This window comes from Lucilia cuprina, chromosome 2, assembly GCF_022045245.1.
Source record: "Lucilia cuprina isolate Lc7/37 chromosome 2, ASM2204524v1, whole genome shotgun sequence".
Classification (NCBI taxonomy): Eukaryota; Metazoa; Arthropoda; class Insecta; order Diptera; family Calliphoridae; genus Lucilia; species Lucilia cuprina.
Window position 1 is genome coordinate 4,077,105 of NC_060950.1, and position 18,039 is coordinate 4,095,143.

At 29.8% G+C, this 18,039-nt stretch overlaps 1 protein-coding gene across 1 annotated transcript in view; it reads right to left on the reverse strand.

Moving 5' to 3' along the window:
• LOC111688838 (protein Wnt-10b) overlaps positions 1-18,039 on the reverse strand; it is a 41,485-nt gene that overhangs the window by 1,849 nt on the left and 21,597 nt on the right. The window contains exons 4-5 of the mRNA XM_046945217.1: positions 8,950-9,332; positions 7,948-8,332 (exon numbers count right to left, since the gene is read on the reverse strand). Of these exons, the coding sequence (XP_046801173.1) occupies positions 7,948-8,332; positions 8,950-9,332 (768 nt within the window). The remainder of the gene's footprint in view (positions 1-7,947; positions 8,333-8,949; positions 9,333-18,039) is intronic.

Genomic DNA, 18,039 nt, shown 5'->3' on the forward strand with positions numbered 1-18,039 from the left:
GTCGAAAATACAAGTGATCACAAATCAAGCTTATTTTTGCATTTAAACGCATATTTACCGAGTTATAAGCGATTAAAGGATTTTTGACAATTTCATATGAAAAATCGATTTTTGGTCGAAAATACAAGTGATCACAAATCAAGTTTATTTTTGCATTTAAACGCATATTTACGGAGTTATAAACGATTTAAGAATTTTTGTCAATTTCATATGAAAGGTCGATTTTTGGTCGTAAATACAAGTGATCACAAATAAAGCTTATTTTTTGTATTTAAACGCATATTTACCGAGTTATAAGCGATCTAAGAATTTTTGACAATTTCATATGAAAAATCTATTTTTGGTCGAAAATAAAAGTGATCATAAATCAAGCTTATTTTTGCATTTAAACGCATATTTACAGAGTTATAAGCGATTAAAGGATTTTTGACAATTTCATATGAAAAATCGATTTTTGGTCGAAAATACAAGTGATCACAAATAAAGCTTATTTTTGCATTTAAACTCATATTTACGGAGTTAAAAGCGATTTTATAATTTTTGACAAGTTCATATGAAAAATCGATTTTTGGTCGAAAATCAAATGGTCAGAAATCAAGCTTATTTTTGCATTTAAATGCATATTTACAGAGTTATAAGCGATTTAAGGATTTTTGACAATTTCAAATGAAAAATCGATTTTTGGTCGAAAATACAAGTGATCACAAATCAAGCTTATTTTTGCATTTAAACTCATATTTACCGAGTTATAAGCGATTTAAGAATTTTGGACAATTTTATATGAAAAATCGATTTTTGGTCGAAAATACAAGTGATCACAAATAAAGCTTATTTTTGCATTTAAACTCATATTTACCGAGTTATAAGCGATTTAAGAATTTTGGACAATTTTATATGAAAAATCGATTTTTGGTCGAAAGTGATCACAAATCAAGCTTAGTTTTGCATTTAAACGCATATTTACGGAGTTATAAGCAATTTTATAATTTTTGACAATTTCGTATGGAAAATCGATTTTTGGTTGAAAATACAAGTGATCACAAATAAAGCTTATTTTTCCATTTAAACGCATATTTACGGAGTTATAAGCAATTTTACAATTTTTGACAATTTCATATGAAAAATCGATTTTTGGTCGAAAATACAAGTGATCACAAATAAAGCTTATTTTTGCATTTAAACGCATATTTACAGAGTTATAAGCGATTTAAGGATTTTTGACAATTTCATATGTAAAATCGATTTTTGGTCAAAAATACAAGTGATCACTAATAAAGCTTATTTTTGCAATTGAACGCATATTTACGGAGTTATAAACGATTTAAGAATTTTTTTCAATTTCATATGAAAACTCGATTTTTGGTCGAAAATACAAGTGATCACAAATAAAGCTTATTTTTGCAATTAAACGCATATTTACGGAGTTATAAACGATTTAAGAATTTTTGACAATTTTCTTTGAAAAATCGATTTTTGGTCGAAAATACAAGTGATCACAAATAAAGCTAATTTTTGCATTTAAACGCATATTTACCGAGTTATAAGCGATTTAAGAATTTTGGACAATTTCATACTAAAAATCGATTTTTGGTCGAAAATACAAGTGATCACAAATAAAGCTTATTTTTGCATTTAAACGCATATTTACGGAGTTATAAGCGATTTAAGAATTTTGGACAATTTCGTACTAAAAATCGATTTTTGGTCGAAAATCAAATGGTCAGAAATCAAGCTTATTTTTGCATTTAAACGCATATTTGCAGTGTTATAAGCGATTTAAGGATTTTTGACAATTTCATATGAAAAATCAATTTTTGGTCAAAAATACAAGTGATCACAAATAAAGCTTATTTTTGCAATTAAACGCATATTTACGGAGTTATAAACGATTTAAGAATTTTTGACAATTTCATTTGAAAATTCGATTTTGGTTGAAAATAAAAGTGATCACAAATAAAGCTTATTTTTGCATTTAAACGCATATTTACCGAGTTATAATCGATTTTATAATTTTGGACAATTTCATACTAAAAATCGATTTTTGGTCGAAAATTCAAGTGATCACAAATAAAGCTTATTTTTGCATTTAAACACATATTTACGGAGTTATAAACGATTTAAGAATTTTTGTCAATTTCATATGAAAAATCGATTTTTGGTCGAAAATACAAGTGATCACAAATAAAGCTTATTTTTGCATTTAAATGCATATTTACGGAGTTATAAGCGATTAAGAATTTCAAATAAAAAATCGATTTTTGGTCGAAAATACAAGTGATCACAAATCAAGCTTATTTTTGCATTTAAACGCATATTTGCAGTGTTATAAGCGATTTAAGGATTTTTGACAATTTCATATGAAAAATCAATTTTTGGTCAAAAATACAAGTGATCACAAATAAAGCTTATTTTTGCAATTAAACGCATATTTACGGAGTTATGAGCGATTTAAGAATTTCATACTAAAAATCGATTTTTTGGTCGAAAATTCAAGTGATCACAAATAAAGCTTATTTTTGCATTTAAACACATATTTACGGAGTTATAAACGATTTAAGAATTTTTGTCAATTTCATATGAAAAATCGATTTTTGGTCGAAAATACAAGTGATCACAAATAAAGCTTATTTTTGCATTTAAACGCATATTTACGGAGTTATAAACGATTTAAGAATTTTTGTCAATTTCATATGAAAACTCGATTTTTGGTCGAAAATACAAGTGATCACAAATAAAGCTTATTTTTGCGTTTAAACGCATATTTACCGAGTTATAGTCAATTTAAGAATTTCATACTAAAAGTCGATTTTTGGTCGAAAATTCAAGTGATCACAAATAAAGCTTATTTTTGCATTTAAACACATATTTACGGAGTTATAAACGATTTAAGAATTTTTGTCAATTTCATATGAAAACTCGATTTTTGGTCGAAAATACAAGTGATCACAAATAAAGCTTATTTTTGCATTTAAACGCATATTTACGGAGTTATAAACGATTTAAGAATTTTTGACAATTTCATATGAAAAATCGATTTTTGGTCGAAAATACAAGTGATCACAAATAAAGCTTATTTTTGCATTTGAACGCATATTTACGGAGATATAAGCGATTTAAGAATTTTTGACAATTTCATATGAAAAATCGACTTTTGGTCGAAAATAAAAATGATCATAAATCAAGCTTATTTTTTCATTTAAACGCATATTTAGAGAGTTATAAGCGATTTAAGAATTCCATACTTAAAAGCGATTTTTGGTCGAAATACAAGTGATCACAAATCAAGCTTATTTTTGCATTTAAACGCATTTTTACCAAGTTATAAGCGATTTAAGGATTTTTGACAAGTTCATATGAAAAATTGATTTTTGGTCGAAAATACAAGTGATCACAGATAAAGCTATTTTTGCATTTAAACGCATATTTACCGAGTTATAAGCTATTTTATAATTTTTGATAATTTCATATGAAAAGTCGATTTTTGGTCAGAGATAAAAGTGATCACAAATAAAGTTTATTTTTGCAATTAAATGCATATTTACCGAGTTATAAGCGATTTAAGAATTTTTGACAATTTCATATGAAAAATCGATTTTTTGTCGAAAATAAAAGTGATCACAAATCAAGCTTATTTTTGTATTTAAACGCATATTTACAGTGTTATAAGCGATTTAAGAATTTCATACTAAAAATCAATTTTTGGTCAAAAAAACCAGTGATCACAAATAAAGCTTATTTTTGCAATTAAACGTATATTTACGGAGTTATAAACGAAAAATCGATTTTTGGTCGAAAATAAATGTGATCACAAATAAAGCTTATTTTTGCATTTAAACGCATATTTACCGAGTTATAAGCGATTTTATAATTTTGATTTCATATGAAAAATCGATTTTTGGTCAAAAATAAAAGTGATCACAAATAAAGCTTATTTTTGCATTTAAACGCATATTTACGGAGTTATAACGATTTAAGAATTTTTGTTAATTTCATATGAAAAATCGATTTTTGGTCGAAAATAAAAGTGATCACAAATAAAGCTTATTTTTGCAATTAAACGCATATTTACGGAGTTATAAGCGATTTAAGAATTTTTGTCAATTTCATATGAAAAATCGATTTTTGGTCGAAAATAAAAGTGATCACAAATAAAGCTTATTTTTGCATTTAAACGCATATTTACGGAGTTATAAACGATTTAAGAATTTTTGACAATTTCATACTAAAAATCAATTTTTGGTCGAAAATACAAGTGATCACAAATAAAGCTTATTTTTGCATTTAAACGCATATTTACCGAGTTATAAGCAATTTAAGAATTTTTGACAATTTCAAATAAAAAATCGATTTTTGGTCGAAAATACAAGTGATCACAAATAAAGCTTATTTTTGCATTTAAACGCATATTTACGGAGTTATAAGCGATTTTATAATTTTTGATAATTTCATACTAAAAATCGATTTTTGGTCGAAAATACAAGTGATCAAAAATAAAGTTTATTTTTGCATTTAAATGCATATTTACGGAGTTATAAGCGATTAAGAATTTCAAATAAAAAATCGATTTTTGGTCGAAAATACGAGTGATCACAAATCAAGCTTATTATTGCATTTAAACGCATATTTACGGAGTTATAAGCAATTTAAGAATTTTTGACAATTTCATACTAAAAATCGATTTGTGGTCGAAAATACAAGTGATCACAAATAAAGCTTATTTTTGCATTTAAACGCATATTTACCGAGTTATAAGCGATTTTATAATTTTTGATAATTTCATACTAATCACAACTAAAGCTTATTTTTCCATTTAAAGGCATATTTACCGAGTTATAATTTTTGACAATTTCATATGAAAAATCGATTTTTGGTCAAAAATAAAAGTGATCACAAATAAAGCTTATTTTTGCAATTAAATGCATATTTACGGAGTTATAAGCGATTTAAGAATTTTTGTCAATTTCATATGAAAAATCAATTTTTGGTCGAAAATAAAAGTGATCACAAATAAAGCTTATTTTTGCATTTAAACGCATATTTACGGAGTTATAAGCGATTTAAGAATTTTTGACAATTTCATATGAAAAATCGATTTTTGGTCGAAAGTGATCACAAATAAAGCTTATTTTTGCAATTAAACGCATATTTACGGAGTTATAAACGATTTAAGAATTTTTGACAATTTCATTTGAAAAATCGATTTTTGGTCGAAAATAAAAGTGATCACAAATAAAGCTTATTTTTGCGTTTAAACGCATATTTACCGAGTTATAGTCAATTTAAGAATTTCATACTAAAAGTCGATTTTTGGTCGAAAATTCAAGTGATCACAAATAAAGCTTATTTTTGCATTTAAACACATATTTACGGAGTTATAAACGATTTAAGAATTTTTGTCAATTTCATATGAAAAATCGATTTTTGGTCGAAAATACAAGTGATCACAAATAAAGCTTATTTTTGCATTTAAACGCATATTTACGGAGTTATGAGCGATTTAAGAATTTCATACTAAAAATCGATTTTTGGTCGAAAATACAAGTGATCACAATTCAAGCTATTTTAGAATTTTTTGTAAGAAAACTTTTGAATTTCGATATTTATTTTGTTTTGTATTTATTAATTTCTATTTTCAAACTAAATTTATTACTTCTTAGAAAAATAAGTCTTTGTCTTTAGTAATCTTTAATTGTTTTTTTTTTTAATCTTTAATCAACAACCAATTACTCGTACTAAATCTAATGTTTAAAAAATTAACCAAATTTGCCACTTAATAAAAACAATTTATTAACTTCTAACTCACTAATTAACTGACTCTTTGGTTGATTGGTTGTTTGGTCGTTCATTCGATTGATTGTTTATTTTGCAGTTGTTATTGGTATTTTTTATTTCGCCAGTTCATATTAGATTTAAATAGCGTTTATTTATTATTAGTAAATTAAACGCAAATAAAAATTGTATAAAGCAACAAATTGCATTTAATTTTTAATAACAAATACATGAATGAAGTATAAAATATAATTTATTATTAAATAATTAACACTTTTTTCTTAACTGCAATCTGTCAATTTGCAACAGTAACAGCATGAGTTACGAGTTTGTTTTGTTTTTTGTTAACAATTTTGTATTTTTTTTTTTAAGTAGATATCGCGATGTCGGTACACAGGAAAGAATATGAAGAATTTTAATTAAATTAAAAATTAGTTAGTTACCCAGCAAAAACTAGTCATTACCTAGTTCAATTGTAATTACTTAGCTAATAACATAGTTTTCAATAGCTACTACATATCTTCTGGATTACATAGAAGTAGTCTAATAAGGTCTCACTAGTAATACGTTATAATAGTACTTTGTAGATAGATAGATAGATAGATAGATAGATAGATAGATAGATAGATAGATAAATAGATAGATAGATAGATAGATAGATAGATAGATAGATAGATAGGTAGATAGATAAATAGATAGATAGATAGATAGATAGATAGATAGATAGATAGATAGATAGATAGATAGATAGATAGATAGATAGATAGATAGATAGATAGGTAGATAGATAGATAGATAGATAGATAGATAGATAGATAGATAGATAGATAGATAGATAAATATATAGATAGATAGATAGATAGATAGATAGATAGATAGATAGATAGATAGATAGATAGATAGATAGATAGATAGATAGATAGATAGATAGATAGATAGATAGATAGATAGATAGATAGATAGATAGATAGATAGATAGATAGATAGATAGATAGATAGATAAATAGATAAATAGATAAATAGATAGGTAGATAGATAGATAGATAGATAGATAGATAGATAGATAGATAGATAGATAGATAGATATATAGTAAGATAGATAGATAGATAGATAGATAGATAGATAAATAGATAGATAGATATATAGTAAGATAGATAGATAGATAGATAGATAGATAGATAGATAGATAGATAGATAGATAGATAGATATATAGTATGATAGATAGATAGATAGATAGATAGATAGATAGATAGATAGATAGATAGATAGATAGATAGATAGATAGATAGATAGATATATAGATAGATAGATAGATAGATAGATAGATAGATAGATAGATAGATAGATAGATAGATAAATATATAGATAGATAGATAGTTAGTTAATTAGTTAGTTAGTATGTTAGTTAGTTAGTTTGTTAGTTAGTTAATTAGTTAGTTAGTTCGATTGTTCGTTAAGCGCTATTATATCACTTTGGCGCTAATTTTGTATGCTGGACATAGGTTTAATTAAAAGTTTCCTCATTATTTCTCTAAGTGTATAGTAATATTTTTTGCCAATGTATATTTATTTTTTGCTGTTAATATTTTTATCTTTATTTATAACGAACGCCATTTATGAGGTGTGTATGACTGTAAGTGAGCATTTACAGAGTGGTGGGTCGTATAAAAAAAATGAAAAAAATTAATGTTAAATCGGTGTTGAAAGTTTTAATTTGTTGTTGCAGTGCTGTTTTCATAAATATACATTTTTTATACGCTTTTAGAGGTGTTTATTAATTTATTTTTTTTTCTGCGCCACACATTCATTTTGTTTTTTTATATATATTTTATTACAACGACAAATAACACAAGAATACCCTCAGATGGCAGAAGGGGAGTGGTGGTTTAAATAAGTAAAAACTGTTTTGCATATTTCATTAATAAGCCTGTCAATTGAAGTGTTTATTAGCATGATATTGCACGTTTAAATTAAATGAATTTCTCGTTTTTATTTATTTTTTGCTCTCTTGCTAAATTTGTTATCAGCAACAGTAGTAATATTAACAGCATTTTCAATTAATCATTTATTAATTAAGTGCTGTTGCCGGCAATTAAATGTAAAACATTTTAATACTTAATAATGTTGTTTTTGCCTATATATGTATGTGTGTATGTATTTTCTTTTTTTAACTTACCCAAAATATCCGCTGTTGGATCTTTTTCACAGAAATTCGGTGATCTTTGATAATAGAATAGTGAAGTTTCTAATTTGCGGGCAGATCTTTGGGCATTCTTTTCCGTATTCACTTTTGTATTTGACGGTCGTTCGTGTCGCTCATTGGTCCGTTCGGTATTGGTTAAACCATTATTGGATTTTTTATTACGTGATCTTTTTAGCACCACTATGGGTTCTCCATTGCCCAGATTCGATTGATCAACGAGTAGGGCTCTTCGAAATTGATGTTTTAAGACTTTGCCAACGACATGAAAGTCAGGAGCAGATTTCCAGCATGTTTTCAATTGGCAACTTCCAGACATGCCGTGACATTTACAGCGAAATTCCATGTTATTGGAAACGGCCTGTAAAAGGTAGAGTTATGACAATTTCAATAATTTAGCAAATGCATTTTTTTTCTTTAGCTTCTAACTGAATAACAAAGTGCTCCTTTAATTGGTTGCGTTTGTTATGTTCTACAATCTAACACGACAGATATCTTTTTAGCAAAGTATATGATGATCGGAAATAGTCTTGAATAAGATCTTTCTTAATCGCGGGATTTATAATTCGGCAAAATCCAATACATTTTTTTCAAAAACGAAACTGATAATTTTAAAGTCAATTTGTCACTATCAAGCGATTTTAACTAAATTTGTTTTGAAATTTATAATTAATTTAAAGAATAGTCCTTGTAAGGATACTTTTTAACTTTAGACGATTTGCAGGACATTGATCAAAGCAGGATCATATCCAAAGCATAATGACTGAGAGGGATCAGATAGAAGATCTTGAAGATCAAGGAAAATATTGAATTTAAAAAGCCAGCAGATTAAACCAGCACAATTTCCAAAATACTAAGACTTTGAAGGATCTTATATTAAAGATGTCCAACATGATCTCTACACTATTGTAAAAACAATTGGTCTTTAATTCTAACCACAAAAAAGAACTACTCCTTTATCTTCTGAAATTTACTTACTATTCTCCCAGCATGATTATTGTGTAGATTTATTTTTGATTGTATATCGCCTGCCTTTTCTCGACAATCCAGGAAAAGCTTTGAAAATTCCACACCAAAATCCATATTATGCGAACATCCACCCCATTTCCATCGGCTGGCGATTTTCGAGCGTTCATATTTCTTTTCATCTTCAGCCGTTAAGATTTGATTCGTTTCCAAATATTGTAGAAATTGTTTCTTCTCTTTGTCTAGACTTTGTCTGAGATTTTTATTAAGAGTTTTGCGATTTACCGAAGGATCACAACCGCATGACATTAAACGTCCCTGACTGCAGGCACGAGCCACACTATGAGCTACACCGGCAGCGGAGATGGCAAAGGCAAAAGCACTCTCACGATAGCCTGAAAAGAGGGAGAAAACGGAGAGATTAGAGAAGTTGTTTACTTAATAAAAACCAAAGTATAAAACTTAAATAATTAAATATCGATCGACTTTCCTTAAAAAAAAATATTTGTACTGTTTTACTAAGAGATCTTATGCCTTACTTCAGTGACAAATAGTGCGAAAAGGAATCAAAACGTAAACAGAAAACAACAAAGAATAAGGGAAAATGACCTTCTTGAAAATGTTAAGAATGCCCTTCTACTGTATTTGCACTGAATATTAAACAAAGCCAAGTAGTCGAGTAACATATGCAGTAAACTTACGCTTTTATACTAATCTCCTGATGCCAACCTTAACGTTTCCCATGGGATTTGTTTCACAGCATTTTTGCGGCACTATTACTCTTTTTTTTTTGTGTAAACTTTTGAAGATCAACAATACAAATAAACAAACATAATTCCACAACATAAAAAAAAACAGTGTCAAAAGACACATTTCAGTAAGTGTGACATGCCGTTTGTGGAGAAGTTTTAACGTGTGGCCGCTTTAATGCTGATTTTGTACTGCCCACAGACCTAAGACGAAGACTTCTTTCTGGTTAACATTGTAAGCTGTATCCAAATAGTACGTAAATGATTGGCATTTTACTTTTGTTTTGTTACGCATTGTCAATAACGCTTTAAAGAAAACGAACTCCAAAAAAAAGTCACTACAAGGACATTGAAAAAAAAGAACCTTTAGATTTTAGCATTAAAATGAAATAATTTCCCATCTAAAAATCCAGTCCATTTGAAGTGTTTCTTACACACAAAATACTCACTCGTCTCTTAGCAAAAAAAAAAAAAAAAAAACAGCAAAAAATGTGATGAATCTTTCTAAAGTGGTAGTGGAGTAGTTATAGAGATTGTATGTATTGTGGAAATATGTACTAACTAAGATTATCTTAAGAATTTGTCTACATTTTTCTCTTTACAAGACTAATTAAAAAAAATGTTCAGTAAACTGTCTTAGTGTACAAAAAAAAAAACCCCAAGATGCAAAATTTCAATTCTTAAGTGTTTTAAAACCTAGAACAAATACTTGTAATTATTTTCATATCTTGGTTTATTTTCGTGTCTATGTGTCTGTGTGTGTGTGAGAAAGAGATGGGAAAAAAACGAACAAAATTAAAGTTGTATTTCCATTTAAATCGTTCATCTGTCATTTAAATCGCTTGGAAAGATATTTTCAAAAAGACAACTTCTATCTTTAAGATACTCGTATCAAGCAAACATCTTGAAATCGTCGTAGTTGTCGTCATCGTATAAGAGTATTCGTTAGCATGAGATCGGTTAAATAGCGTTTAGCATATCTTTAGCTTTATATTATATTTTGTTTGCATTTATTTTTTTTCCTTTTTTAAGAAAACTTTAAGTTGTATTTACTACTTGTTTAAAGATTTTTCTTTTAAAAGCAGGGGTTCATAAAAAGGGTTACAGTGTAGGGCCTTTTGAAAACGTTATCCTAGACTAATATTTCCATTACTTACGACTTCTTGTTAGGAGTTAATTCGATAATTCTTCGGGTTAAAGCGAAAAATTGCTTCGTTATTCGATCTTGATAAATGATGATAAAGAATCATTGTCTTCTTCTTGTTTTCCGAATTCAATGTTGCAAACTCTAGCATATCTCATAAACAGCGATTGTTAGAGGAATAACTTTCCTTACAGCCCATAAAGGGTCCATAATTATATCCTTGTACCGTTCGCCATTAAAGTAACTACCCCAAAACCAAAAAAACCAAACCAGGTTTCCCAATTCAACAGTTTCGGCAACACAGCATCCCCTATTAAAACAAGTTTTTCCTCTCTTTATATAGAGACAATAGACAATTTCAAAGTGATCTTTTTTATCCACATAGTGAGCTCAAGTATTCGAGCTCTTTGAGATTTGATGCGTTATGGTTTAACTTTCGTTTACAATAGATGACCTATGTTTAGTCGGCAACAGCACTTAGAGACGTAATCGGTTGAAAAAAACACTGTTGTCTTGTATCTGTTGTCTTGGCAGTACCGAACTTAGACTTTACCGTAGTACCCCTTTTCTCTGGGATTGCTATAACACTAAGAATTAAGAAGATTGATCAATGTAAGATGATCCGGAGGGAAACACGCAAAGAGGAAGTAAATTTGTGGGCTATTACCGTAACCGATAACATGATAAAGCATCATTTGTGATAACTCATTATGGACACAGCAATCTCTACAGAACCCAAGTCAAAGCATTCTAAGGAAAGGCCGATGATACATTGATCATCATCACTAGTTTGTAGTCCCAACAGACTTGAGCTAATAGCAACTTTTTGGGGGCTATTAAAGTAACTAGCGGCATGCTGAAGCGTCACTTGTGATAACTTATTTATTGCATGCTTAGTTGTCGTTATTCGAGGTACAAGTAGCAACTCTCTTCTCCGGGATCGGAATAACACTAAGATGCAGGAAGATTGATTAAGGTAACATGATCCTTAGAGGTAAAAGCGCAAAGAGAAAGTAAATTTCGGGGCTATTACCCCAATTACGGTATGCTGAAGCATCACTTGTGATAACTTATTTATTGAAATTTTTGTGGTCGTTTTTGCGAGACCTACAGAACCCAAGTCAAAGCGTTCCAAGGAAACGCCGGGGATACATTTGATCATCATCACCAGTTTATAGTCCCGGCAGACTGGAGGTAAAAGTAACAACTCTCCTCTCCGGGATCGGAATAACACAAGATGTAGAAAGATTGATCAAGATAACATGACCAGAGAGGTAAACACGTAAAAAGAAAGTAAATTTGGGAACTATTACCGTAACTGGCGGCATGCTAAAGCCGAATCACTTGTGATAACTTATTTATTGCATGTTTAGTTCTGGTTTCCGTGGGACTTTATGGGTACAGAATTATCTACATAGTCCATGTTAAATCATTCCAAGGAAAGGTCGAGGATACATTTGATCATCACGAGTTTGTAGTCTCGCCAGACTTGAAGTACTTCTATGGGATCGTATTAACACTAAGGTGTATTAAGATTGATCAGGGTAACATGACCGTAACTGGAAACGTGGTGTAAGATGTAGGTTTCCAAATTTTATCTCTTGCGCAACAATCACTAGGTTGTTGATCATCTCAAATATATTATTCACCATCAATCGTGGTTATTATGATACAAGGAAAAGTTAATTGAAATTCTTTTTAGGTTAACAACACAATATTCCTTTAATCATCATCCATTTCAATTCATTTGGGTTTCCGACTTCAATCATGATCGCGTTTATGTTCTAAAAGCATAATTGCAAATGGTTTTAAAATATTGAAGGCAAATTGCGTTAACATGGAAAAGAACAATATCCTCTTCAAATAAGGCCTGTTTATTTCAAACCTCTACTCACCATTCTGTACTTTTGGTATGTTAGAACTAAAAGTATTTGTAACTTAACAGAAAAAACGTTCTTTTACATTTACTACCATCGCTACTGCAATTTCTAAATATATAAAAATATATAGCATTGCGTTTTTAATCTTTGCTGATTTACTCATTGAAAACATTTCTGCATACTTGGATATCGTTTTAAAATCATTTCATCGTTTATTTTGCGCATCCGTCAACTTGTGATAGCAGTTTTTTTTTTTTTTTTTGGTTATTTTGGTCATTCTGGTTGGAACGTTTTTGGTTTTAAAATTGAAAGCGAATGAAGAGATTTGCTAACAATATAATTTATACAGCACATGCAAATAAATTACATTTGTAGCGAGGAAAAAAAAGAAATATATAAAAACTCTTTACTTAGTTTTTGGTGAATGCTTGTGTCATTGCAATCGTAATCATGAACATCAATATCCTCGTCATGTCCGCCATTTTTGAATGTTTTGAATGCATTGTTTTGCGGTTTACAAGATTCTCTTCTCAACAATTTAATGTTGATGACGATGATGATGATGATTATTGCTGGTCAAAATGAATTGAAAAAAAAAATGTAGTTAAACTTCAAGAAAAAGAAGAAGAGTTATTGTTGTAGTTACTGTGTTTTGTTGGATTGGAATGCCATTGTAAAGCAGTTTGACATGTTGCTGACACATTTTGTCTCCAGAGTGTTTTTTAAATGTCGTTTTATTTAGCTGGATTATGCTTGAAAACTCAAGCTCTTTAAGTTTTATTATAAGGAAAACAATTTAATTGGATTTTTGTTTTATTTAGGGTGATTTTTATTTAAGGTAAAACAAATTAAAAAAGGGTAATAAAATCTGATAAATCTGTTTAATATTAAGGAGGTTATTAACAATAATTTCTGAAATAGATTTTATTTTTCCATCTAGTTTTGCATAACATTTTGTTCGGCCTTTAAATTGAAAAACAAAAATCCAAAAATATTTGATTTTTTTGATGTGAAATCAATATCAAAATGCCGTCATAATTGTTATGTTCCCAATTTTTTTATATGCAAATACATTAACGTTCACTTTATATTCCATTGATATGACAATCTACATAATTTTGAATAAAAATCAAAATCCATTGTCTATATGAAAAGATTTCAAAACATAGATGACTTAAAAAGGCAAAGAGTATTTCCTAGTACGTCGGCTAAATGGGCAAGGCATTAAAATGTTACCAAAATAAATCAATGTATCATAATATATGTCTACATATTCCCCACATGGTCAAACATCAAAAGTAATTTGACAAAATTCGCACATATTTAATGTGTATACAATTTGACAGTAGCTCAAATGTCAAGTTAAAATGCAAATGTTGTGTGTGTGTTTGTGTTGTAGCAGTGACATTTATTTAAATTCAACAAATTCAAATCAAATCAAACCAAACACACTTGAATACGCTAAAAGCTTACAACAACTCAAATACTCACATTGAACAATCCATCAAACCAAAGTCGCAAAACAAACAAACAAACCAAACCATGTAACCAATCACATCACAACTGTTGTCAATCACTTAAAATATATACATATGTATAAAAAAACATAAATAAAATGGCGCAAGGTAACTGCAGCATAATTCAAATGAATTAAGATATTTCTACCACCATCAAGTAATAAAAGTATCAGTACAGCGCCAACATCATCCAACCAGGTTGTTTCTGTGTTGTGCTGATGTCGATGATGCCTCCAAATTGAGCAACCGATTGATTGTTTAACAACATGTCAATTGTCATGATGACAATCAATAAACTTTGCGAACAACAGCAATGTTCTTGTTGCTGTTGTTCGCTGTCAATGTTACTGTGTTATTTGCATAACATCATCAACACATCATTGTCAAATCAGCATACATCAGTTGTCAATCGCCCCTCAAAATCAACCACATCGTTCGCATGCTATTACACAGTCAAATTTGAACTACTACATACTCCAATATTCCAATCGTACGTACATATATAGAACGCAACTTACATCATCTTACTTGGTGGACAATATCTTCTTTAGATGTATTGAGCTAGTGAGAGATAGGTTGGTAGGAAGGGGGGGAAACTTTGTTGTTAAATCATCAGATCAATACAAATTTGTTGTTTATTTTTCGAACATACACTTAAAGAAAATTTAAAATTAATTGGAATATGCTAGAAATGAGAAACTTTTCATCTTAGAAAAGCTAAACATATTTTAAGATGTTGTTTCTTTTTCTTCATCATTGATCGCCGATTTGTCAGTAAAAACGAAACTTTCAGGAATACTCAATGTTTCGCCGTGTAGCAGTGTTGTTTCTCTCTCTCTCAAAAGCGATCGTAGATCGTAGACCAAAACTGTTGTTTAAATTATGGTAGAGTTTTACCCACTACAATAAACTTTAATTCAAGAGCATTGCCTTGCTAGCGTACTCCGTATCTACCCCGTGATCGCCGTGATCTCTTTGGAGTATCTGTTGCCTCGGAAACTGCACCGGACTTAAGTGCTCCAATAACTTGGAGAAGACAAAGCTCGAAATTCACACCCGTGGATACCGGTTCCTATGGTACCAGATTATAAGGCTCCCTGGTTCGTGCCCAGGTCAATTCATTTCAAGTAAAGACTGAGGATACATTTCACTTTGACCATTTTATAGTTTCGGTAGACTAGACATACATTCAGTTTTCGCGAATTTTCGTTTAACAGGCACTACGTGCTCCAATAACTTGAATAAGATAAAGCCCGAAATTCAGTTCCGTGGCTACCGGTTCCTTTGATACCAGACTATAAAGCTCCCTGATTCGTGCCATTCATTTCAAGTAAAGACTGAGGATACATTTCACTTTGACCATTTTATAGTTTTGGTAGACTTGAGGTATTGGTAGAACATCATTTCCTCTGGAATTCAATAACACCAAAATGAGGAAAGATTATCGAGGGGGGTAAATTCCTCAGAAATCAACAAACTTTTGCAAAAGTACAAATTTTTTCAAACAGCTAAGGAGAATATACTCGGTTCCACAACAGATAATATATAATATGTTAAATACCGCTTGAACGTAACAATCATTTTAAAGACAAGTGCAAAAAGTCCTGAGAGGAGTGATCACGGATTGTGTGAGGTAACTTTACTAATACAGCTGAAAACAGGTTGTTCACAAATACATCAAGTTTTATATAGTGTAGTCTTGTATAATAAATATCATGTGAGAAAAAGGATTTCATAGCTCTATCCAAGTCTTCCTTATTTTAAATTCACCTTCCACAAATTGTTATTTCAAGTGTACTTTTTAAAATAAAATAAAAAAAAAAACAAATACTCTCATCATTTTCTCAGCTTCTTTTAAAAGTGTTCGAAAGGTTTGACAAAATTGTCGATTGATTGCTTCTTAACATACTTCAATAATACTGGACAAATCCATCATCAAATAATACACTCGCAAGTATTTAATGTTGACAACTGAAGAAACAACAAAAGTCTTGACAATTGAACCAATAAAATACAAGTGTATATATATGTATGTGTGTGTATGTTTGAGAATGGATAAGAAGTATCTGAGAAGCTTAAGCTTGTCAAGCTTTATTTAATCAATCTTATTTCAATATATAATTCACATATGGCACTGTCGTCATCACCATCACTAGCTATCGTCATTGTCAGTCAATTCCAACTCTAAATCACTACAATGTGACATTTGCAAATCACTTTCGTTTATCATTGATCATTTTTGTTTTTGCTGTTGTTGTTGCTGTAGCTTTTTTGGGTAACCATACAACAATGTCCAAGTGTCATTTGCATTCCAATAAAGTAGTAGCCGGTCAAGCAGCTAGCCATTCAGTCAGTCAGTCATTCTGTTGAAAAACAAGAAAGAAATAAGCAAACATTTCATTGAGTCTTTGTTTGGGGTCCCATAAATTACTGGTACTGACCCTTAAGTCTTTAGTTTGGTTTTGTTTTTGCAATTTTTTTTTTCATAGTTGGTAAGCGTATTTGCATTGTAAGTTACATAAGTTTGGTTGATACGTTATTGTTTGCGACATTCTTTATCCAATCGTCATCATCATGGACGTCTTGGTTGTCTTGGTCGCCGTTGTCAAGGTTTATTTAAGGTTGACTTTGTATTTGGAGATAGAGATCCTGGTTGATTCATGATCACAAATGCCATCTCTAAAATACACTTTACTAAACTATTGATTGACAATAATACATTGTTTATACCTCTTATCTTCTCTTCTCCACCAGCTCTGGATTATTTTGCTGTTCTTTGCTGGGAGTTGGTTGTTTAGTTTGCTGTTATACAAAAGAAAGCAACCTTTTTACCAAGGCATGTGCAACAAGTACAACAGCAACAAGAGTACATATATGCAAAATAGTTGACCTGTCATTAAGTTAGCAGTCGTCAACTAGATTTAAAGTTATGTCTGTCTGTCTGCCCGTTTGTCTGTCTGTCTTTTTCATTGTTTCTGTCAATACTTTAACTCGTTACTTCAAGAACGTCTACGTCTAAAAGTTGTTTGTTTTTGTATTTATTTATTTGTTGAGGCAGCTGAGTTGTTGTTGTGGTCCCCAGTTGACATGAGATTTCCATATTGGTCTTGAAGTTATTGGGAAGTTAGTTGCTCAGAATGCAAACGACTAAAGATTTATAGTCGGTATTGTTGTGTTGTGGTATTCTTCGGATACATTTGGGAAAATATGGAAATTACTTTATTTTCGTTTTTGGTAAAACCGAAATAGGATACGACGTTGTATAGACTAAAATACAATTTGTGATGGTAGTAGTTGCAGTTGAGTTTTTTTTCTGTATTTCCTCTTTAAACTTATGTTAAATAATAAGGATTCAAAGACGAAAAGGTCTATTACTTCTTTTTTAAATTGGCTATAGTCATTGGCTATTATCAGATCAAATGTTTTCTTAAAATATTGTCTTAGAAATTCTAAGGGTGAGAAAGAGAGAGTAAAAGTTAAACCTCCATAACACTATGTCAATTCATCTTTTAAATGAATCCCATTAAAAAATAACGGTATTTATTGATTAATGGGTTTCGAAGTTTTTAAACAAAATATACGTACAGTTCAAATAATACTCTTCCTTCTTTTACTGTAGAGATTTTTAAAATTGTGTTGTTTTTATTTGTTTTTTTTTTTTAAGAACGGCTGAAAAATACTGACAACTTATTTCCATTATTAATCAATTAATTGAGAATTAATGTTAAGCTTTATATAAAATTTGAGCGAAACCAATTCTACTTCTTTTGGTTAATGTTTAATAAAAGTTTTTAAAAATCGTACATTTTGAC